This window comes from Canis aureus, chromosome 29 (genome assembly GCF_053574225.1).
Source record: "Canis aureus isolate CA01 chromosome 29, VMU_Caureus_v.1.0, whole genome shotgun sequence".
Classification (NCBI taxonomy): Eukaryota; Metazoa; Chordata; class Mammalia; order Carnivora; family Canidae; genus Canis; species Canis aureus.
Genome location: NC_135639.1, coordinates 11,458,810 through 11,482,216, shown reverse-complemented (window position 1 = coordinate 11,482,216; position 23,407 = coordinate 11,458,810). Strand labels below are relative to the sequence as shown.

Here is a 23,407-nt window from a genome sequence, read left to right as displayed (position 1 = left end):
CCACTGCGCTCCAAGCCGAGGGAGGGAGTCTGAAAACCGAAACCCGCCCCGCGCACACCGACGACGCCCCGCAGGCGGCCAGGCCCGCCGGCCAGTCGCGGCCCCGCGCGGGAGGGGGGAGGGGAGAGGAGGGCGGGGAGGAGGGCGGGGAGGGGGAGGGGGAGGAGAGGGAGGGGAGAAGAGGGAGGGGAGGGAAGAGGAGGAGGGAGGGGAGAAGAGGGAGGGGAGGGAAGAGGAGGAGGGAGGGGAGAAGAGGGAGGGGAGGGGAAGAGGAGGAGGGAGGGGAGAAGAGGGAGGGGAGGGGGAGGAGGAGGAGGGCGGGGAGGGGGAGGAGAGGGAGGGGAAAAGAGGGAGGGGAGGGGGGGAGGGAGGGGAGAAGAGGGAGGGGAGGGGGAGGAGGAGGAGGGAGGGGAGAAGAGGGAGGGGAGAAGAGGGAGGGGAGAAGAGGGAGGGGAGGGGGAGGAGGAGGAGGGAGGAGGGGCAGGGCGCCCCCCGAGGCCCCGCCCCGGCCCGGCCCGCCCCGTCCCGCCCCGCCCCGCCCCGATTATAGCCGATGACTCAGGGCGGAGCTCCGCATCCAACCCGCTCGCCGCCAACTTCTCTGGATGGGACCAGAAGTTTCTAGCCGGCCAGTTGCTACCTCCCTTTATCTCCTTCCCGGTTGGCAGCGAGGAGGCTATTTCCAGACACTTCCACCCCTCTCGGGCCACGTCACCCCCTCCTTTAATTCATAAAGGTGCCCGGCGCCGGCTTCCCGGACACGTCGGCGGCGCGCACCGCTCTCGACCCCGCAGCGGCCGGCGAGCGCCTCGGCGTCTAGAGGCCCGGCCCCCCGCGACCCGGCCCCCGCGACCCGGACCCCGCGACCCGGCCCCCGCGACCCGGCCCCGACCCCGGCCCGGCCCCGGCCCGGCATGAGCGCTGCCGCCCACTCGCCCGTGGTGCAGATGGCGTCCGGCAACGGCGCCGGCGACCGCGACCCGCTGCCGCCCGGCTGGGAGATCAAGATCGACCCGCAGACCGGCTGGCCCTTCTTCGTGGACCACAACAGCCGCACCACGACGTGGAACGACCCGCGCGTGCCCCCCGAGGGCCCCAAGGTGAGCGGCGGCCCCCGACGGCGGGGTGCGGGCCCGGGCGCACCTGCCGGCCTGCTGCGCCCCGGCGAGCCCCGGCGAGCCCCGGCGAGCCCCGGCGGGGGGGACGCGGCCGAGCTCCTCCCAGGGCCGCCTCCGCTTCCCGGGGGCTCCGAGGGGCCGAGGGCGGCCCGCTGAGCTCCGGAGGCCCGGCCGCGGGGACGGAGGCCCCGGTTCCGCCGGGGCGGGGGTGGGGGCCTCGCAGGAGCTCTGCCTCCTGAAGCCCCTCTGCTCGGTCGAGGGGCATCTTGACTTCAGTCGTCTCGGGCACAGAGTGACTCAGGGAGCTGATGTGACTACATCCCCCCCCCTCCCTTTTCTTGCATCTGCAGTTAAAATTCTATTACTCTTTGAAACGCTTTTCAATGAGAATATATTCTGCTCCGATTTGTTGAAAACAAGATGTTCTTCTCCCAGGCAGTTTCTAAACTAAAAGATGGGAGACTGTCTCGTGGTTGAGTGGTTGACCATTGCCTTAGGACGTTGCCTCCCACTGGCAGGAGACAGAATGTTTTTTTGTTTGTTTTTGTTTTTTTTCCTAGTGGCATACATTCCCTTCCTTGTTATGGTATTAAAATACGTAAGATTTGTGGCTGATACACAAATAACTAATTCAGAAGTAATTCTGTGAATGCAGCAGACGTGTGCCTCACTTACGGATTTGCAAAGTTATGTGCTGAACCCTTAAGAGCATGAAAATTTGGAAATAGGAATTTGGAATCCGTCTGTTAACTTAAAAGGTTACAACCAACTGTGCTGCTCTTCTAATTTTCTATGAATTTGAACTTTTTCGGAATAAAAGGCGAGGCAAATAGACGCTTAAGGGAAGGGTAATGTTATGCTATCTGGGCAGAAGTTTTAAAAAGCCATGAAGAGTTAGTCATTTGTTTCGAAGATTTAAAAATTCACAAAATTAGAGGTGGTTTATAAATCATCATTTTACAAGAGATGCTTGTATCTTCCATTTTATTTCTATGCATTTTTAAGTTAAAAATATTGATGAAAGTTTGGTGCCCAACAGTAAGATGTTTGTTGAACATTCGGCAACTTACATTTATGAGAAATTAATTGTATGTTTTTATCTGAAAATTAGCCCAAGAGTATGTAAGTAGCCAGGATGGGCATAATTATATATACTTTTTTTTGTGTATCTGCTCAGCCCATTATTGGGTGAAATACTGCAGTCTGCATGGATGTAAATCTTACGTGTGGTGTAAAACTATCATTTTGAGGTCTCCTTCCTATGGAGACAGGGACAGTCAGAATCTGCCAGCACCCTTTGTTGTGAGTGAAGGTCAAGTTTGAACATAGCCACTGTAAGCGCAGCCTAAACCCAGATTGCCAACACTTTGTTTTTAGAATAAGACTCACCCAGCAAGTTGAGATCTTTGTGTACCCATCCAGTGGATTGGTTAGGCTGTGGTTTCATAAACCTTTTTAAAGGGTCAGAAAAAACCAGGTTGAGTTACTATGATTCTCGACAAATAGAGAAAACAGCCACTAAATCAGAAATCTGACACCAGAAAAGTGGACTTGAAAATCAAGTTAGAAATTTTGAAGTTGAAAGGCCCATGAAGATCTTTTATCTCAACCTCTTTCTTTTACCGAGAAAGAAACCGAGACAGACAGTTAAGTGTGTTTCCAGAGGTCACTCAGCCGGTACTCTAGCAAAAAGAACTGCACCAGAGGTCCTGATAAGAGGCGGGGTATCTACTCAGAAGAAGGTAGAGGCGTCTTGAATTTTTGTGAAACTGCGAAGTGTGCAGGCTGGGATGTGCCCTCCCAGCCACCAAGAACTGGTTGGTTGCTGTCTGTGCTGTGATTACTTAGATGGTGATGACTGGATGTGGCAACTCAAGAAATGAGTTCTCTACCAGTTTAACTACTTGAGGTTTATCAGCAGGGCGCAAAACTCAAGGAGAGAACACACGTCCAGTTCATTGGCTCTTTGGGCTTCATTGCTTTCATACCTGTGCTCTGATACATGCAGAACCTCTGGGTGACTGATTCAGTTTCACTTGTGTGAATTACAACCTTCCTCCAGACCAAATAGGAAGGAAAATCCTTCAGTATTGTTTTATATTAGAAATTGGCTTCCTACTGTGTAATGAAAAAGGGCCCTGGAATGAAACAAAGGGCAGTTTTGGAGGAGCTGAGCTAAGCGGACCCTCTGAACATCCTTGTCTTCTAGAGGAGATTCGATCAATCAAGAGCTATTTGTTAATGCGTGAAGAACAGAGCAGGCCCTTTTTGGGGGAAGGACTGCTTCTTGGGTGTTTTATAGTCTAACCTTGTTGGTAAAGGAATGGCTCTCATGGGAAGGAAGTGACTAGAATTTTGTCTTCCTTCCTTCCTTCCTTCCTTCCTTCCTTCCTTCCTTCCTTCCTTCCTTTCTTTTTTTTTTTAATTTTTTTATTTTGTTGGTGAGAGACCCAGAGAGAGGCAGAGACACAGGCAGAGGGAGAAGCAGGCTCCTTCCAGGGAGCCTGATGTAGGACTCCATCCCAGGACCCTGGGATCATGACCTGAGCCAAGGCAGACTCTCCCCTGCTGAACCACCCAGGCGCCCCGAGCTTTGTGTTCCATTCAGTCTTGTACGGTTGTTGTTTTAGAGTTTATCCTCCCACACTGCCTTGATGTAAAGTGACTCTCTGGCCCTAGTTTGACAGAGGGGGCAAGTGACAGCAAGCATCTTGCCCTTCGTAGAAAAGGTAGGGCGGCTACAGGCTAAGACTTTGGGCTTTATCCAGCTCCGCTCTGAGCAACTGGACCTCCCCACCTGCAGTCTTCCTGGATGTCGATTTTCTGCGCATGTGGGCTTGCCACTAATCTCCTGGCAAGTTCATTCTGGTCCAGGCCCCTTCCCTGGCAGAGACGTTGGCGCTCACTTGGGACTCTGAAGATGTGCAGCCACTCCTCCTGGTTCTCCTCTGCCTAAACAAAGGCCAGATGCCTTGGAGTGTGGTGCTGTGTTGCTCTCTCACAAAGCTTCCTGGGACCAGAGGCAGACCCTCCTCTCTGGAGCAGGGCTTTGCAGATCTTGGAGGTTACCTGGTAGCACAGATTCCCAAGGCCAGCAGTCTGCTGGGAAGCCTTTTAAGAACACAGATTAGCAGCTGCGTCACTTCCCCTGCCTACCCCCCCACCCCCCACATTGAATCCACATTGCTCAGGGTAGGGGCGAAGAACCTGTACCTCAGAAAAGTTTCCCTGATGATTCTGATTTGGGAATCAGACTGGCATTTGGGGGCCACTGGTGGCTGGTGATCCCATTTTGTAGGGGGAGGGGAGCTGCAATTTAGTGCCTGCCTTCCTGCAAGTAGGCCCTGGAATCCCTCAAGCTGTGCCTGCTTAGCATCTAACCTGCAGAGCCTTTGCAGAGGCCCCATTTTCCTTCTTGGTGAGACTCCCCTGGTTCCTGGCTCCTGCGAGTGTGAATATGGGGGTGGCAGTGCCCCGAATCAGACTCAGGGCAGTGCCAAGACCCTCCTATACCCCAGCAGAAGTGAGCCAGAGCATTCCCTTCTTGCGTGTTGCCCTCCCAGGAGAAGCTCACCAGAATAATCTGACTGATTGCACTCAGGCCCTGGGAGAGAGATGTAGAAACACCCTTTCAGAGGAAATTGGAAATGTTTTGAGTTAGGATTGAAGTAGAGAGACTCATTTATTTTCTGCTTCAGGTCTAACAGAGCCTCCTGAATTTTCTTAAAGATGAGATCATTTTGCTCTCTGCAGATCGATTTGCAAGCTCTTGGGCCTCTTAGCAGAATCAGAGCACAATCAGGAAATGAGGAGCCGTTCTCTCCTTTGTATTTCTAGCAAGTTGCATGATGGGGTAGCAGATTCCTTTGCAACTGATGAACAGGGATTTGTTGGGGGGGGGAGGCTGAAGAACATGGCCAGATGCCTTAGATGTCTGGCTCATCCAAGACCTTCATTTTACCCTCCGAAGAATAGGCTATGTTTGGCTTATGCAAGAACTGAACATAATTCGTCCCCTGTTCTGTAGAGTAGATTTGCCCTTTATGAGGGTAAAGTCGGTACACAGGAACTGTGGCGGCATTTGACATTAGCCAGGGCCGAGGAAGGCTTAGCTGTTTGATGCTCTTGGGGCTGGTTGTGAGTCAGAAAGCTTCATGCCATCCGTGAGGCTTGATTAGCACTGTCCTCCTGTCCCCATTTCTGGAATGACACACAGTTGTCTTATATAAGGCACTCTACATGTTTACTACTTCCTATTGACATTTTTAAATGGCCTGATGTTTATCATCAAAGGTAGGACGTCATGTGTAACCCAAACCTATTCTTCCTCCTTCGCATTTTTGCTGCTTTAATGTTGCTCTTAAATATTTAAGACATCTTAGGCAGGAAAACTGGGAGAAGGCAAAGGCCTTGCTTATTAGGAACCTCTGAGGACCCATTAGTGTTGATGAACACTGAAGAAACCTCTGTCCACCTAATCATGGGGTTCTCAAGCCCTTCCCAGCTCCCCATTGCTGGTTAATTGAGTCTTCACTCAGGCTCCTCTTCTGTATCCTATCTCAGACTCACAGCTGGACTTTCGAAGCTTAACCCTAAATCCTGCCCTTTGCACACGTGGGCATTGATCCCCACTGTGCACTTGGCACTGTGCAACTGTGTGAAGTATCTGGTGTTATGAAGTCTTCACATATTTCCGTGAAGATTTCTTTGGGGGCCTTGGAAGCCTGGCAGCTCGCAAAAAGCTTCATGAAAGAGAATTTCTTTAGGATAGAATGAACCTCAGATTTTTTTGTTTGTACATATGGATACATATATGCATATATATATATATATATATATATATATATATATATATGCCAAATGCTGGTTGGGTGCTTTTACAAACCTTATTTCTTTAAATCCTCAGAACAGCTCTCTAAGATGGAAACTATTAGATGCATCTGAGGCCTGTCAGCTGTGACACCACGGAAAGACTGTTGTGGCCAGAGGTTTTCCCCTCACCTGCGGGCGGGGGGTGGTGGTGGGGTCTGGAGCGGTGACAGACAGCCGTGACACCTTGAGCCTGGCAGCTTCTCAGAACTCCTTTATGCTCAGAGCTCCCAGGCACGGCCCGGGGTTATGAGAGCCCACTTGTTCCCAGAGCCTGGGTCTCAGTTTAGGAGACGGGCCCAAGTCTTCATTCATTCATTCCACCTGAAATTTACTGAAAGCCTGCTCTCTGCAAGTCCTGGCGTCCGATGCCATATGGAGGACAGGTCTGTCTCCTTGCATGCCACTCTCTGAGCAGCATTTCTGACACACACATCTCTCTGGTTGGAAGCCAGCTATCCCTGCTCAGGACTCCCTGTCCTTTGATTGGAATCTTTCTTCCAAAAGGCGGCACTTCCCTGCTTTGCCCTGGGGTCATGTCCCTGTGGGCTGAGAGTCCTGGGGGCAGCCTGCGCCTGTCATCTTTCTGCTGCTCCGAGGCTGGCAGGGTCTAGGTCTAAGGAAATGACTGTGTGTGGAGGAGGGTAAAACCTGGGCCGGGCTCTGGACTGGACGGGCTGGTAAAAGAAAAGCTGTCCTTACCGAAGTGCAGGCCCGATCCTGGGGTTAGTGGAAGTTGCTGGAAGTCTTCTGTTGGTTCCTGTGTGCTGAAGTATTGTCCTGGGCACCCCAAATGTCCCCCCGGGGTAAGGTCCCCCCCCCCTTTTTAAAGGTTTTACTTTATTCATGAGAGAGACACAGAGAGAGGCAGAGACATAAGCGGGGAGAAGCAGACTCCCTGTGGGGAGCCCGATGCGGGACTCGATCCCAGGACCCTGGGATCACACCCTGAGCCAAAGGCAGACACTCAACCACTGAGCCACCCAGACATCCCCGCAAAGGTTCCTTTTTACTGCATTTCTAAATGGCCTTTTCTCCGCAAAGCACTTCAGTATTGATTCCCTAAGTTCATCCTTATGAGTCTGGAGAAGGTCGTTTTTTTGTCCCACCGGAAACACAGCCTCTCCGGGCAGACGTGCTGGAGAGGCTGGGAGCTCACAGCAGCCACTGCCCAGCTGCTCCAAGAGCAGCCTCAGCGCTGTCAAAGGAGTCTCTCTCTTTTCCCTATGTGGCTGGCAGTAAGACCAGACAGTACACAGTGAAGCTTCTTATTCACTGTCAGTGCGAAAAGCCCAGAATTACAGATTGCTCACTGCCTACGTCAAGAGCCCATAAACAGTACAGAGTGGCTGCCCAAGAGCTCCCAGCGCAGAGCAGTGGCCCTGGTGACTGGGGGGAGACTCGCCGCTGAAAATGCCCTAGCATCCTGTTGGAGAACAACCATTTCCTATTCCGAAATAACATCCTCAGTGTTCATTAAGGTAAATTGTAGATATTCCCCCCTCCCCCCCCAGTTATTTTAAAGATTCCTCTTGGACACTGGATGGATGAGTGAATAGTTAAATCCAAACAGCGGGAAGCTGGGAAAGATGTGTGTGCAGAACACAAGGCAGCCACATCACTTTGAATCTTCCACATTTATCCTACAGACCGGGGGGTGGGGGTGGGGGGGCTGGGGGACCAGCTCTCCTGCCCAGACAGAGCTGGGTTTTCTCCTTCCAGAGGCCCCATGCTGGGCACATGGGGCTGTGGTGAGTCAGAATTGAGCGGAGCACGGCACTGTCGGCACTGTCGGCACTGTCGCCTGCCCTGCCTCAGCCAGGCAATGACTCAGCACCAAGCACTGGCTCCCTGGCCCAGAGCACACTTGAACTGAATGTTCCAGGTCTTGAGCCTCAGCCCAGCTCGACTGGGCAAAACGAAATGCCTTCTCCCCTGCTGTGTTTTACCCTGGGAAGATGAAGCGTTTGAAGACATTAGCCACAAACAGTTATTATTACAGAGTGTACAGGTGTGGCAGGAATAGCGAAAGGGTTAACACACCCCTGGCCTCAATGTCCGACAAACCTGAGATCACCTGAGTGATCTCAGATAAATCACTCGTTCTCTCTGAACCTCAGTCTCCCCTTCCGTAAAATGGGAACACAACTGTACCTGTCCAGCAGGATTGCGAGGATCAGGGGGCTAGTGCATGGACAGTGATGAGTCCGGGCCTGACTGGACACGTGTATGGTCCCTGGAAACCATCACAGCTTCCATGAAGAGGGAGGGGGTACATCACAAAGGCAGACACATCTGGCTGGACATGGGTCTGTTGGCTCCAGGCAGGCCTCAGATCTTTTTTTTCCCAGAAGCCAGGCCTCTTATGCCCCTGTGCTACCTTAGCTGGCTGTCTTTCCACTAGTGTCTAGATGCCCTCAGCATCACTCAGGGACACAGCAGAGGGGTCAGATGAAGGCCATTGGGTCTTCTGGGGCTTCAATCAGACCTACAGCCCACAGCCCCAAACAGCTTCCTCCCTGATTTCATCCCTGATCCCTCAGCCAAGATAGGCCAGGAGGCATTGTGTTCCCTGGACTCTACTGCATCGGGTGGCGTGTTTGCCTTCAATCTTGACTCCTTTAGGGGAGTGTCTCCCTCCACATCTCTGTACAGACCCCAGGACAGTTGCCAGGCAGGAGCTAGGTGCCAAGTCAGTGTTGTGGGAAACTGAGTCACGTTAACTAGGGGCTGGCCACTTACACAGCTGTTCTGGACCTAGCTCTAAGGGGTGGAAATGTCACTGCAGGTGGAAGGAGAAGGGCGTTTGCTAATTGCCGCCACCCCCTTGAGGGAGTGTGATTGTTGGAGCAGCTGCTTAGGGTGGGGAGGAGAGTCCCCAGGAATTCCCCTCCAGGCACTTCCCTTGGTTAAAGGGGTGCTTGCCCTAGCTGCAGTTGGCGAATTGCAGATTGCAAGGGGGTGGTGATTGTTTTGTACAAAATGCATATCTAGTGAAGTCCTGAACCCCGATACCAACAAACAACTTGTATAGTTGGTGTCTAGCAGCAGCAAGTGATGGGTCAGTGTTCCATCTTTGTATGGACCAGTTGTTGAGAAACCCATGGAAATGAACCATGAGGGAGTCTCTTTATGTAACTTGAGACAGTTTGCTTCCAGATACGGAAATTTCAGGTATTTTTCCATCTGTGATTTCGTGACTTCAGATCACTAGAGCAAGTGTCCCTACTTTTTTCTGAAGAGGAACTAGCTAGGTTTTTCAATTCTCTGAAGCCGTGAGTTCAGGAGCTGGGCATTAGGTGAGCGGGGGTTTTCCACCTGGAAACTGCCTGAAATGATCTTGGGCCACACCTGCCACATGGAATCCTTGAGGAGGACTTCGGGGGTGGGGCAAATGGGGGGCTGGGCTGGGGGCTGATGCTGAAATGCCAGCTGTGGTCTGAGGTGCCTGGCCTGGAAGGTGCTCGAACACCTTGCTGGGGGACCTACTGAGACTATTGGTGAGACACCAGGAGGGGTTCTGCTCCCCAACAGATCCTCCTACCCCAGCCTGGCCCAGAGTTTTCCTGAGGTTTCAGGGGCAGGAGTGCAAGGATCCATAGTGCAAGGTGGGTGTGGATTTGTCTTCAGGGCAGGTCCCTTCAGAGTGGCTGGGGTGGGGACTTCTTAGAGGGGAGGGGAGTTGAGGGCTCTGCCCCTGAAACGTTGGGCTGTGTTTGCTTCCAGATTGTAAAGTATTAGGTATAGTTCCTGGTAGAGAAAATGGCACCCTTGCTAATTAGTGGCCTTAAGACTTTCAAGTAGGGCATCTGGGTGGCTCAGTGGTTGAGCGTCTGCCTTTGCCTCAGGCCATGATCCTGGGTCCTTGGATTGAGTCCCGCATCAGGCTCCCCACAGGGAGCCTGCTTTTCCCTCTGCCTATGTCTCTGCCTGTCTTTCTCTCATGCCTCATTCTGTCTCTCATGAATGAATAAATAAATAATCTTAAAAAAAAAAAAAAAAAGACTCCGGTAAAGGGGCTCCTAACCTAACCGGGTTATTACCAACCGGGAGACCACGGAGGTTTTAGGCATTGTACACTGTAGGCTCAACCAACTGTTGCTTTGCGAAGCTGGGTCTGTCAATAACGGTTTGTGGAATGAAGGAACATGATTGTGTAGGGCTCAGTTTACAAAGACGTTCTTGTGCCTTATTTCACTTAAATTTTGGAGAAATCCCTGGGAGGTGTGGGGATTTTTACAGCTGGAGAAACTGAGTCTTGGTAGTTGGGAGTCCTGTCTGAGGGCCGAGTTGGTGAGCAGCAGGGTAGCACTGGAGCTCAGGATGACAGCTTGAAGTCCAGGGCTCATGCCCAATCATTCCTGCTCGTTTGCTCACGGTTGCACAGAGAAGAGGTGTTAAGTTTCATCCTATAGAAAGTTCTCTCCAGTAGGGACACATTGGGACACCTGTCTCAGTGATCCCAGGATAAAATATGTGTGCTTTGATAACAAGCAATCGGATAAAGCCTCTAGTCGCCTATCACTGGGCTGTGTCCAGAATTTGTGGTCAGCACAGACTCTTGTCTTACCGGGAGCAATGTACAAAGACTTCTGTGGAGGTAGATGTTGCTTGCTATTCAGAATTTACCTGGCATCCAATATGTGCCCAGACTTGGGCGGAGGGAGAGACCCTTTATGACAATCCAGTGGAAACTGGAGGAATTTTGAATTTGGCTGTGGGACATAGCAAATTGGCAATAATACTTATTAATTCATTTAAATGGTCTAAACATAACATTTTGGAAGGATGGACCTTCCATCCATTTAAATGGTCTAAACATACATTTTGGAAGGATGGACCATGTTCTGGTCTAAACAGAACATTTTGGAAGGATGTTGAAGCTCAACTCTTTGTGCTTTAGAAGGAAGTTTTTCTTTTGTTCCCTGCCTGATAGGAGTGAGTCAAGCTACTTCATTTTGATCCAGGTCCTAGATATATGGGGAGCTCAGGATTTCTGTTTTCCTCCATCGTTTTTTCTTTGTTTTAGAAGTTTTGAAGTGTCATTAATAAAAGTCAACACCTGAATGCTATGAAGGTTCTTCTGGCCTCAAAACCCAGTTACTGGATCTGTGTCCTACTTGAGACTCCAGGGCTATGGAGGCAAAGTGTTACGGGGCAGCCCTAAAAGTTAACCTTGTTACTCTTACCCTTCATTCGGACCACATTGATGGGAGCTGTGACTTGTAGGTGCTGAGAACACTTTTGAGAGAGCTGTGCCATGGAGTTGAGGTTGGGGGTTTACAGGAGGGCTGTTTTCAGGGTTCAGAGGCCACTCTGTACAGGGAACTGATTATGGAGACGTCAAGGCAAACCCTGTTCCCCCTCTGTCCCCAAAGCCTCTAAGGCCATGAAGGTGCAACATCCCAGTGCAGTGGTTGGCATATGGCGGGTTGGTACCCAAGAGCTGCTGGTTTTGACCTGTTTTAAGGCACAGGAAGTCCTGGGGCCCTGGGTGGCACAGTCGGTTAAGCAACTGACTCTTGGTTTTGGCTCAGGATTGTGAGATTGAGCCCCATGTCAGGCTCTGTGCTCAGCGGGGAATCTGCTTGAGTTTCTCTCTCCCTCTTTGCCCCTCCGTTCTTTGCTCTCTCTCTCTCTCACTGAAATAAATAAGTCTTTAATAACAATGACAAAATCTTAAGGCACAAGAAGTCCTTCCGGGGGATCAGTGGCCGCCTCTTCATTTGGGGCCTGAAACATTGGGACACCTTGAATCCCAGTGGCTTCCATTATGGTTTAACTGAACACATTTAAGAATGGTCATCTTTAAATTTATATGATGTCAACTTTTCCTTGTTTTTGAGCTTTCTGTAGATGTTTAGAGCTAGAGGGGATATTGGAATAAGAGCCATGAAGAACGCCAGAGTGGGAAGGAACTTCACGTAGATGAGTGTTTCTCACTGCAGTCCTCCTTAGGCTTCATCACATACTTACTGAATCAGACTTTCTTGGGGTTAGCCTTAGGGTATGCATTTTATGCATTTTTAGGGTACTCCTGTTGCCCCCTAGAATCTGAGAACTGCTGCTCCACAGAATCTCTGGGCCTTGCCTTCATTTTGCGACTGAGGAAAGTAAAGTCCAGAGAGGAGATGTGAGCTGCTTATATAACACGTATATGTAGGGACAGATCCAGGATTAGGACCAAGTACAGTCTATTTCCACATCTCTTAGCTGCCCCCTTAATGTCCACATTTTTATTAAAAACCAGCAGCAAAGCTCTGGTGCTCTTAAGACACGATCTTAAGCAAACAAGACTTGCATAAGTCCAAGGGCTTAGAATCTGACCTCAAGCTTCTCTAATAATAATAATACCTTGCACTTAATAGGGCAAATTTTGGCTTATCTGGGGTAATTTTTCCTGCTTTTTATCCTGACCATCTCATAGATGCCCTAAGATGGACCTCAAGATTTTACTGCAGTGCAAAGCAAGGGAGAATGAACCAGTTCATATTAAGTGAATGTAGTGAGATAAGCAGTGAAAGTCTTAATTCCTAATCGGATCTTGTATATAGGGATTCCTGACGTCTTTGCCCAAAGATAGAGATGGTGAGCTGCGCTGCCCTGGAAAATAGTTCCTGGAGTGCTACCATTACTCCTTAAGAAGCTGCAGGGCAGGCGGTGGTGAGGAGGATCTGCAGTGGCCTGCCTGGTCAGGTGATCACAGCTCGCCCCTTCCTGCCAGAAGTGTAACCCCCAGGGGGTGGCCCCTGGTCCCCACTGAGGTCAGAAGGGGGCAAGTAATGAGTTCCAGATGGAGGATGCTGGCCTGGCCAGTAGGCTTTCTCTGGATGCGCTGGAACTTTTTAGGGGACTGAGGAGCCATGTTCTCATATTCTACAAGAATCATGACTATTAGACGTTTGTCTCTTTGACTTTTTTCATTTAATCTTCAAGTAGGCTCCACGCCCAGCTTGGAGCTCAGTGTGGGGCTTGAACTCACGACCCTGAGATCAAGATGCTTCACCAACTGAGGCACCCAGAAGCCCCACTTGTTTCATTTAAAAAATTTTTTTTATTAGATTGTAATGAAAACCACCATAGAAGACAGGAAGGGCAATTTAACTCTCACATGGTGCTTTTTTAGATCTTAGTCTAGGCGGGAGCTTCATTTCTGGTTTAAATTATTCGTTTGTGTAAAAGTGTTTATCCTTCTGTAAAGCTGGGGTGGTTTTTCTACTTACCTCAAGCAGTGTTTTTCTAAACAAAACCGCGATCAGACTGGAATGGGAGCATTCTTTTTGATAGGAGACTCACAAAGAGACGTGTGGTTGTTTATTACATGGCATAAAGGGGTGGCCTCACCTGGAACCCCGAGTGCAGAACCTTGGGGTGTCCAGACCTCCCCTAACCATGCCAGCTGGCGGCACCATCTTCCAGTGGACCCCAGGCTCAGAGCTGGAGTCTTGGTAGTGGCCCTTCCCCCTTGGTCCTGCCATCCTGCCGCCTTGGAGGCCTTCCCATCCTTTCTCCTCCTGCTGGCCTCCCTCGGTCACTCTCCCTTTCCATGCCCTCAGCCCTGCTTTGCCCTCACCTCCTTTCCTGACTGCCTGACTCCTCCCCTCATTTCCTGACGAGGCCTGGTTTCTCCTTTCGGTTCCAACTGTGTTGCTGAGGCATCTCTTGTCAGCTGCTCTCGGGATGTGTCTGTCAGGCCCGTGCCCCCTGCCTTACCTTCTTCCGCTCAGCACCACCTTCGTGTGCTGCCCCTTTCCCTCTGATGCTCGGACCACACACACCCCTGTCCGCCAGTGACCACAGCTTTTCTCCACCGATGACCAAACCCAGGCCCAGGTGTAGTATTGGTTCCAGGAGGCAGGCCCAACTGCTCTCCCTTCCTCCCACCTTCCTTCCCGGCATCCTTTCTCTTTTATTTGTACAAAATATATTCAGTGAGATGCATAAAATGCGCAACTCTTGGCAGGCAGCTGCTGCCTCGCCTTCTGGATCCAGGGGCTTCCCCCAGGAGGAGCCCAGCCTCAGCCGCCAGGTCCATCTAAGGTTTCCAGGTCCTGGAAGGGGCTGAGTTGGAGGCACATCTAACAGCCGACTCTGCGGGGGTGGTGGGGTTGGCAGCCCTCGCCTGCTAAAAGCGGATAGTGTGGGTGGAATGCGGTGGGGATGGGCCATGGGGTGGGGGGGCGATCCAGGGAAGTGTATACTTTGATAGGTTTGTAGGTAGGTTTGCACCTGTTTGCCACCAGGCTGAAAAAGAACATTTCCATCCTCAGAAGGTTCAAGGCCCTCCCAGTGACTCCCATTACCTCCGGGGCAGCCACTACTCTGAATCGTCTACCCGCTTTCTTCCAACACTTTGGGGTCTGCGCAGCATGCTTCGTGCCTTTTTGGGGAGAGAACCGACACGCGTGGCTGCCTTCCGGGCGTCCTTCCCGCAGGTGCTCTCAGAAAACCTCCACAGACCTGCGAGATGGGTGTGGCCGGCTCCCTTTTCTGGATAAGGGAATGGAAGCTCACAGGTTAAGAGGATGATCCCAGATCCCAGAACCGATACTAACGGAGGTCGCAGTGAACTGGCATCCTGCCCAGGACAGCCCCCGCGCGGCGAGCGAAGCCCGTGCTTTGGGGGGGCTTTTGCTTGCTGCCTGTTTGATGCTGGTCACCCTGTCGCGGGAGCCCGAGGTGGTACCACATGAGCCCGTGGTGCCCAGCACCTGAGGAGCAAGGTGGTCACCAGGGGGTGCTGAGTGGGCGGGGCCTCCTAGCCGCCCTGCCCAGGACTGTGCCGACAGCTGTGGCTGGGAGGGGGCGGCGGGCCCCGAGGCAGCCAGCAGGGAGGACGCACAGCGCTCGTCCGGGCCCCTGCTTCGGGCCGGAAGGGGGGCCCCAGCGACGGGACGACAGGCCCGCGTGGCGGGTGCGGAGGGGGCACGGAGTTTCCTCGGCGCCTCTTGCTGCCTCCCTTCTGGTGCCCGTCGCACGGCAGCAGTTGGCTTCTGAATGTGAGGCCTGGCCCCACTGCCTGCTCCTGGGTGACCTGAGAGCTAAGCAGGCTAAAATAATGCCGCCACCCCGAGCACGTGGGCATTCTAATCTGAGAGTGCCTGTCTGCTGGTGTCCCCAAGGACACAGCGACACCCTTGCCTCTCCTGTGTGCCGGAGGCCCGGGGCAGGGCTCAGCAGGAGGGAAGCACTTGACTGGGGTCTGAAAAGAGCGAAGTGCCAGGGTCCACCACCACCGACTGCTGCACACAGACACAGAAACCAGGCACGGTTCCAACGACCGGTCACTCCGAGACGCAAATCAGCTCCCCTTCCTCGTGACTGGTTTTGCGGCAAGTGAGCCTTAGACCCCGCGAGCTCCCGGAGTGGAGAGATGCCGCCTTCAGGCAGGATCACATTCTCATCGTCATAGTTGACGTCCCCAGAGGTGTGTGAGTGGCTTCCTCCTCTGTAAAGCGGGGCTCAGGAGATAGTCAAGGCTGGCAGCCTTTGGGGTGGGGGGGTCCCTGACCGTGGTTGCTCAGCCTGTGATGAGAAATGACATTGCCCCGTGAGTGACTGACCGGCCTTGTTGTCTGAAACAAGATCTTTCTCTGCGGTACATCTGGAACTTGGCCGTCTCAAGGGTCCCAAAATAGCCAGGCGGCTGAAGGGACAACTTCATGAGAGGACACGAGAGGGACCCCAGCCACTCCTCACCAGAACAGGCTTTGTCGGCATCGTCAGACCAGCATAATCCACCCTCCGTAATTTGTTCTACTGGGCTGCCCGCGTGTGCCTTCTTATCTCCCTTTCTTGCAGCTTGTCCCCAAAATGTCCCTAGGTAGGCAGCCTTGCCCCACGGCCACCGCCGTGCAACGATGTCCAGGCTGGGTCCCGTGTTGTTAGGAAACGCTAGGACCTTTGAGGAAGCAGGGAGGCTGGCTGTAATTTAGTGAGTTGGACTTGACTCATCCTTGCACCTTCTGATCTGGGTCTGTGACTTGGGGGACGGTCAGTGGCTCTCCTACATACAGCTGCTGCTTGTCACCATAAAAGAAGCCTGTCTGACCAGTTTGGGAAATTGGGACCTTTTCCTGCTCATTGGCTTTCTCTGTGGCTCACCTGCTTTCTCTTGATGCCCCAAATCCATACAGCAGCCTTGTAGGGGAGGGGATATCTGGCAGGGGGAGAGGGTGTCTGTGAGCAGCCTCGCTCTCTGTGCTGTCGTCTTGGCTGATACCCAGTGGTGCCGGGGGGGTAGGGGGGGGAGACTCACTCCGGAACATGGCACTTCGCACCACGTTTTTGCCTCTATGGGGTCTTTTCTCCCCAGTTCCTAAGCAGACCGTTTCTCCTGTTTGTGTTGTAGGAAGCACCGTCCTCTGCAAATGGCCCTTCCCAGGAGGGCTCCAGGGTGCTGCCCCCCCGCGAAGGCCACGCCGTGTACCCCCACCTCCGGCCGGGCTACATTGCCATTCCTGTCCTCCACGAAGGCGTCGAGAGCCGACAACCGCGTCCTCCCTTTGTCTGTCCCCAGCCGGGGACACAGCGCTTCCGAACCGAGGCGGCCACAGAGGCTCCTCAGAGGTCCCAGTCCCCTCTGCGGGGTGTGGCAGAGGGAACCCAGCCAGATAAACAGTGTGGACAGGCGGTGGCAGCAGCTGCAGCGGCCCAGCCCCCAGGCTCCCACAGACCTGAGGTAAGGAGGGCAGGCCCCAGACCCTGGGCCAGGCACATGCTAGCATGCGGGGCACCTGGGCCTGGCCTGCGGAGTGGAGGCCACCCTGCAGAGACAGCATGGCATCCCCACAGTGTCCCCCAGCATTCCACAGGTGTGGGAGCCCACAGGGAGGGTCATGGCTTACTTTTGTGGTTGAGAAATTGGGGTTCAGAAGGGTAAACCGCTTGGTCCAAATGCTTAAAGGTCGCCTTTAAGGTGTGGCCTTTCGGGGGCTGGTAGCCTGGCCTTCTGGCTCCTGTCTGGGGCTCCTTACTCCTCCTGGGCTTTCTGTGTCAGAAACACAGGGATAGTGATGGGTTATGTCCTTCAGTTCCATACTTAAATGTAAGTATTAACTGCATGGAGCTGGTTTGATAGGAAAATGAGGCACATACCTGCCCGCACAGTATCCCATGGTTTAAAAAGAAACCCAAAATTAAAGAGTCAGGAAGTCAGCTGCTTGACGGTAGGGTTTTATTTTTAAGCCTGAAGCCAGTGCTTCAGTGCACTAATATCTAAAGAGTTCTTAATCCAGTTCTTAGCTGGGATTTGAGAGCCAGTGGACCCCAGAAGGATTCCTGAGCTGTAAGCCCTTCCGGTTTCCCTGCCTGCAGATTGTCTGCTGATGTCCGCTGGTGCTGCTCGTGAACACAGATTCTCGCTCTGTGTCTGTGGCCAGAGTTAGCACCGCCTTCTTCGGCCCTATTCTTTTCCTTTCTTGAAGGAGTACCTGTATTTGTAATATTTTGTTGTGAAAATCCAAAGTGACACAATAATCAGATAAATCTTAATCAAATTGGAGCTAACAGGGTTCTTTGAAGCCAGCTGGGGAAACACGCACTTGGTTTTCTAGGTGGTCTAGGGGCTGGCCAGCTTCCGGGCACGTGACATGTGCTGCTCCCCACATCCAGAGACATCAGTGTGTGGCCCTGAAGCTGAAGCACATCCACGGATTATTTTACTGAATCTTCTAGTCAGCTCGGGGTGGCAGGGGCATCTTTTCTATGCTTTAGATGCTCAAAAGGCTATGAAGGGGCACCTGGGTGGCTCAGCCAGTTAAGCATCTGCCTTCGGCTCAGGTCATGATCCCAGGGTCCTGAGATCGAGCCCCACATCAGGCTCCCTGCTCAGCAGGGAGTCTGCTTCTCTCTCTCCCTCTGCTGCACCCCACCCCTGCCCTGGCCCTGTGTGCAAGCAAGTGCTCTCTCAAATAAATAATTAATTTTTTAAAAAGGCAGTTGAGCTGGTAAGAGTTAGAATGCTGGCCACTTGGCTCCGGAGTCTCAGGTCCTTGCAGTACATTTTGGAGATGGAAAGGTTTATAAGCGGAAGGCTGTATTAAACGTGTTACCTGAGCAGGCACATAAGGAGGCAAGGTTGGAGCACCAGGGCAGAGGGTCACTCGTTCCTCTACTCTTTGTGTCTTGCAGCGATCCCAGTCTCCAGCTGCTTCGGACTGCTCGTCGTCGTCCTCCACAGCCAGCCTGCCCTCCTCCTCCAGCAGGAGCAGCCTGGGCAGTCACCAGCTCCCCCGGGGCTACATCCCCATCCCCGTGATACACGAGCAGAATGTCGCCCGGCCAGCAGCCCAGCCTTCCTTCCACCAAGCCCAGAAGACCCACTACCCGGCTCAACAGGGTGAATACCAGACCTACCAGCCGATGTACCACAGGGCCCCGGGGGACGACTGGGAGCCACGGCCCATGCCGGCAGCGTCCCCATTCCGCTCACCTGTCCGGAGTGCATCCAGCCGGGAGGCCTCTCCGGCCAGAAGCAGCACACCAGTGCACTCCCCTTCACCCCACCGTGTGCACACTGTGGTCGACAAGCCTCAGGTACGGAGTTGGTGTTCACAGGCCGACCCACTCCATCAGCTTCTCTGCCAGGGCTGAGGAGCTCCGTGCGGGTGCCCTGGTTCCTCCGTGGGCCTTCACTAGCTCCCATGCGTGTTACTGGGGGAAAGCGAGATTCTGGAATTGGCTGGTTATCAGCAGAAACGCAGGACTGGTACTGGGAACGCTCAGTACTTTCTGCAGCTTTTGCTCATTTGTCATTGCAGCTGCCTTTAGACAGAACCTCCCTCACCAGCGAGAGACAGCTGGGCAGCATGTGGGGTGTCACACACATGGGGCCCGGCTATCTTAGCGCCCACCACACTTTGTCAGGGCTCTTCAGACCCCTTGCACACTGCAGCCACAGCCTCATCTCCAACTCTCCTTCCTCACGGATGCCCCTTCTCCACTCCTCAGGCCCTTTCTGTTCTTCGTCTGTGCATTTGCTCTTGCTGAACCAGCTCCCAGAAATGCCATCACACTCCAGGTTCTCCCCATCCTCCAAGGGACCAGCCAGTCTTGCCTCTTCCATGAAGCTTACTCCTCTTTCTCACAGCATCCCTTCACAGTCCTTTAGGGCTTGGCATGTGTTACGCTGTGCATTCCGAAAGTGTTCAACATCTTACTTGCTGAGCTCGGCTCTGAGCTTGATGACAGGGGCAAGCCTTCTCCCTCTCTCCTTGGTGGTAAAGGACAATGTTGCCAGTAAAGGACCGGCCTGCCAGCTGACCAGGAAACCTTCCGGCGTAGGGAAGTTGCAGGCACAGAAATGTTCATCCTTCAGGGGCAACTCGTAGGGCACATCCTGGAAGAGGAGGAGGTCATGTAGCTTAGCAAAGCCTTGAACAACCCCGGGCCCCCCAACTTGAGCAGCCAAATTGGTTCTCTGTCATAGTTTTTAGAAGGAAAGCCCCTTGTAGGCAAATGCAGGATGTCTTACTATAAATAGTGACAGCACCCTCCTGTGGTTCTTTTTTTAGCTTCTTTATTTGGAAATAATTTCAACCTTACAGAGGAATTACAAGAATCCTACAAAGAAACCCAATACCCCCTTCATCCACATTCACCGTTAACATTCTGCTGTATTTGCTTTGCCATTTCTTGTTTCTATATGTATTATCCATGTGGTTTCTTTGTTGGAGATATAATTATAGATACGGTGCCCCTCTACCCATAAATAATTCAGGAAATATTTTCCTAAGAAGGACCTCATCCATAACCACAGTTCAATTATCAGAATCAGGAAACTTAACGTCCTTACCACATCGTCATCTAATACACAGTCCACTTTCAAATCTCCTTGATAGCGGTTTTCCCTGTTCCAGGATCTAATCTAGGATCATGAGCACTGCATTTAGATGTCCTTTCTCTTCAGTCTCCTTCATTCTGGAACAGTTCTTCGGACTTCCGTTGCTTTTGTGACCTTGACTTTTTCAAAGAGTACACAAGCCGTGGAGCCCTTAAGAGTTTCCAAAGTCATTTTTCTTACTCGGAGATTGTTTTAAAACCCAGAGAGGGATGTGTGCCTGGTTGCCAAGTGGTTGAGGGCATCCGCGCTGGCAAGATACCTGGTAGAGAAGGGGTTGCTGGCGCTCAGATGGCTAAGTAGCCACTAGATCCCAACTTGGGCTCAGGGAATCTCGGGAAAGCAGTGCCCATTCGCAGAGCTAGAAATGCTTCTCCCTGTGTCTTTCCTATATATTTCCCATAATCGGTGAAACTGTTTAATCCTATTTCTTCCTTAATCTTGTTTGTAGTGCCCTCCCTTTTAGTGCTTGTTCAGAGATTTCTTTTTGAAGGTTTGCAAAGATTGGACCTAACTGAATATTATAGTGGTAGAAATTTAGTATTTTAAATTGAGAGTACTTCAGAAATCATGTAGTCTATTACTTCCCAGTTGGTGAAATTAGGATGTGTGAGATTTAAGAAGTTTGGCTAAAACACTAATTAGAAAAGCTATACTCATCCTCTGTGTATTGCAACATTATTCACAATAGCCAAGATATGGAAGCTGCCCAAGTATCCATCGATGAATGGATAAAGCAGATACGGTGTACATATACAATGGAATATTACTCAGCCATGAAAAAGAATGAAATCTTGCCATTTTACAACAACATAGATAGACTTAGAGGGTATTAGGTTAAATGAAATAAGTCCAAGAAAGATAAATACCATATGATTGCACTCATAGGTGGGATCAAAAAAACAAAACAAAAGAGCAAACAAGAAAGCAAGTAGACTCATAAATACAGAGAACAAACTGAAGGTTGGCAGCAGGGAAATGTGTGGGGGGATGGGCAAAATAGGTGAAGGGAATTGGGAGGTACAAACTCCAGTTACAAAATCATGGGCATGAAAAGTACAGTGGAGAGAGTATAGTCAATAATGTTGTGATAACAGATGGCGACTGTACTTACCATGGTGAGCACTGCGTAATGTATAGAACCGTCGAGTCACTGTGTTGTGCTGCTGAAACAGCATTGTGTGTCAACTCTACTTCAGTAATAAAAAAAGGGGTGAGGTATCCACTGAAATGCTAGAAGAGGCAAGATACTTGTCTTAAACATAGCTCATTCTAAAAATTTTCACTTGCAGTTACATTAAAAAGCATGTCTGCCTATATGGCCAGAAGTCAGTGTGGAGACGCACAGCTAAGAGTTGGCTCTGGCACAGATGTGCCCAGCGAAATTCTCACAGTTAACTATTTTGGGCATCTTGCTTATTCTCAGAAAAATACATCAGTCTGGGCAGAAACCACTAGGCTGTCATGGATTAAAAAAAAAAAAAAAAAAAAAAGATCACAACTTGTCTGAAACAGGAGAGGGACCACCACACCCTGAAGAGAGACTGTCCACACAGTGTGAGGAAGGGGACATGTGGCAGGTATACCTCCATGGCTGCATCACCAAGATTCTGAGTCACGCAGGACTCTGCTTTGAGCTAAACTAGCTCAGCAGTCAGTGAGGTGTTTGGTATTTTCATTTTTGAAAACTATATTGATTTTCTTTTTGTTGCCCTAAGAATACTATCCACAGAAAAGTTCAGTGAGTGGTGACAGACACACAGTCCAAGGTGATGAATGGAAATGATTTGGTCACACACATGATCAGAATGTTTTAATTTTGTAACAGTGCGTGGTTGACTTTGAAAATCCCTTTTGCACCGTTAAAGCCATTCCCCAGTTTTCTGTACCCTCAGTACTAGCTACCAACAACTGCCTGTGACTCTCAGCCAGTCATTAAAAATATCTTTGTGTCCTTGCTTCTCCTCAGCAGCCCATGACTCATCGAGAATCTTCACCTGTTCCCCAACCTGAAAACAAACCCGAAAGCAAGCCAGGCCCAGTTGGACCAGATCTCCTTCCTGGACACATCCCGATTCAGGTGATCCGCAAGGAGGCAGATTCCCAGCCTGTTTCCCAGAAGCCCCCACCCCCATCTGAGAGGGTGGAAGTAAAGGTTCCGGCTGCTGCTCCAGCTCCTTGTCCTCCCAGCTTCACCCCTCCTGCTGTCCCCTCGTCTCCCAAGAACGTGGCTGCTGAAGAGGGGGCAGCCCCTGGCCCTGCCCCTGCAGAAGCCGCACCTCCCAAACCAGGAGAAGCTGAGGCACCCCCAAAACACCCAGGTGTGTTGAAAGTGGAAGCCATCCTGCAGAATGTGCAAGGGCTGGAGCAGGCTGTGGACAACTTTGAAGGCAAGAAGACCGACAAAAAGTACCTGATGATAGAAGAGTATTTGACCAAAGAGCTGCTGGCCCTGGATTCGGTAGACCCCGAAGGACGAGCTGATGTTCGTCAGGCCAGGAGAGATGGTGTCAGGAAGGTTCAGACCATCCTGGAAAAACTTGAACAGAAAGCGATAGACGTCCCGGGTCAAGTCCAGGTTTATGAACTCCAGCCTCGCTCCCTTGAAACCGACCAGCCACTGCAAGAGATCATGGAGATGGGTTCCATGGCAACAGACAAGAATAAGAAAAGTGCTGGAAATGAAGAAGATCCCAAAACTGAAACCCAGCAGCCAGAAGCCAAAGAAGCAGCAACTGCAAACCCCGGCAGCACGACGGACACAGCTGGAAACCCAGCCGCACCATAGTCTTCTCCGCTCAACACAGCAGACCCGGGCACTGGGAACTGCTGGTGTGCTTTAGGGAATTTTAAGTTGCATGCATTTCAGGGACTTTAAATCAGTTTGTTTTTACTCTTCGTAGGTGCTTGGTACACAGTAACTTGGGTGGAGGCCAAACACACTAATTAAAGGGCTAAAAGGAAAATGATGCTTTTCTTCTGTATTCTTATTCTGTATAAATAAAGCAGTTGCTTGTTTCAGAAGTTAACCCCATTGCTTGTTGTTGGGGCCCTTTCTGTGCACGGGCACCACATGTTAGCCATGGTTGTAAGCTGTCTTCGTGTAGCTCTGGCCCGAAGGAGGTTTCTGGCTGGTAGATGTGGTGTTAATTTCCCATCGCACAAATATGGAATCCATTTTTCAGAAATGTTGCCCTTTGAATGGGATGATTTTCTTCATCTCATAGCTAAAATAGCTAACTTTAGATAGAATAAAATGTGCAAGGAGCCCTAGGAATATCTGTATGTTGGATGACTTTAATGTTACGTTAAGAGAAAAAAGAAAATAAAGTAATAATATAACTCAAAATGGTTTTGTGTGTGTGTGTGTGTGTGTGATCTCTAAAGTTTTGAGGAAGGGCAGCATCAAGATTATGTCTCATTTGGCTTCAGTGACAGTCAATGGCAGACGCATTTACAGGCCAGCTCTGGGATCTAGCACCTCTCTCTTGGCCCAGCTCATGAGAGAATGAGTGTCACATTTCATCCTCAGATTGCAGCTGTTACCTGGGAAGACCCAGGGCTGTGCACCCAGGTGATG

General features: G+C 51.3%; 1 protein-coding gene and 1 long non-coding RNA gene across 3 annotated transcripts; one reads left to right on the top strand and one right to left on the bottom strand.

The window, feature by feature from the left end:
- The first annotated feature begins 885 nt into the window (after positions 1-885).
- BAG3 (BAG cochaperone 3) lies at positions 886-23,176 on the top strand. 2 transcript variants are annotated; one of them, XM_077877427.1, is made up of 4 exons: positions 886-1,100; positions 16,339-16,668; positions 18,120-18,524; positions 21,800-23,176. In XM_077877427.1, exons 1-4 carry the CDS (start codon positions 915-917, stop codon positions 22,613-22,615), a joined length of 1,737 nt encoding a protein of 578 aa, XP_077733553.1. In that variant the 5' UTR covers positions 886-914; the 3' UTR covers positions 22,616-23,176. The 2 variants fall into 2 exon arrangements, with proteins under 2 accessions (XP_077733553.1, XP_077733552.1); XM_077877426.1 differs by having other exon boundaries at positions 21,797-23,176.
- LOC144301022 (uncharacterized) lies at positions 17,149-21,281 on the bottom strand. The gene is made up of 5 exons (XR_013367749.1): positions 20,942-21,281; positions 19,783-20,089; positions 18,041-19,326; positions 17,531-17,624; positions 17,149-17,419 (listed from the first exon to the last, which is right to left on the bottom strand). It is a non-coding gene; the product is annotated as an uncharacterized LOC144301022 (long non-coding RNA).
- Positions 23,177-23,407: the final 231 nt, after the last annotated feature.

Excerpts from the sequence above, each read along its gene's own strand:
- BAG3 (XM_077877426.1), top strand. The coding sequence starts at position 915 with ATGAGCGCTGCCGCCCACTCGCCCGTGGTGCAGATGGCGTCCGGCAAC. Across the intron at positions 1,101-16,338 it reads TGCCCCCCGAGGGCCCCAAG|GAAGCACCGTCCTCTGCAAA; the intron begins GTGAGCGGCGGC and ends TTTGTGTTGTAG. Across the intron at positions 16,669-18,119 it reads CAGGCTCCCACAGACCTGAG|CGATCCCAGTCTCCAGCTGC; the intron begins GTAAGGAGGGCA and ends TGTGTCTTGCAG.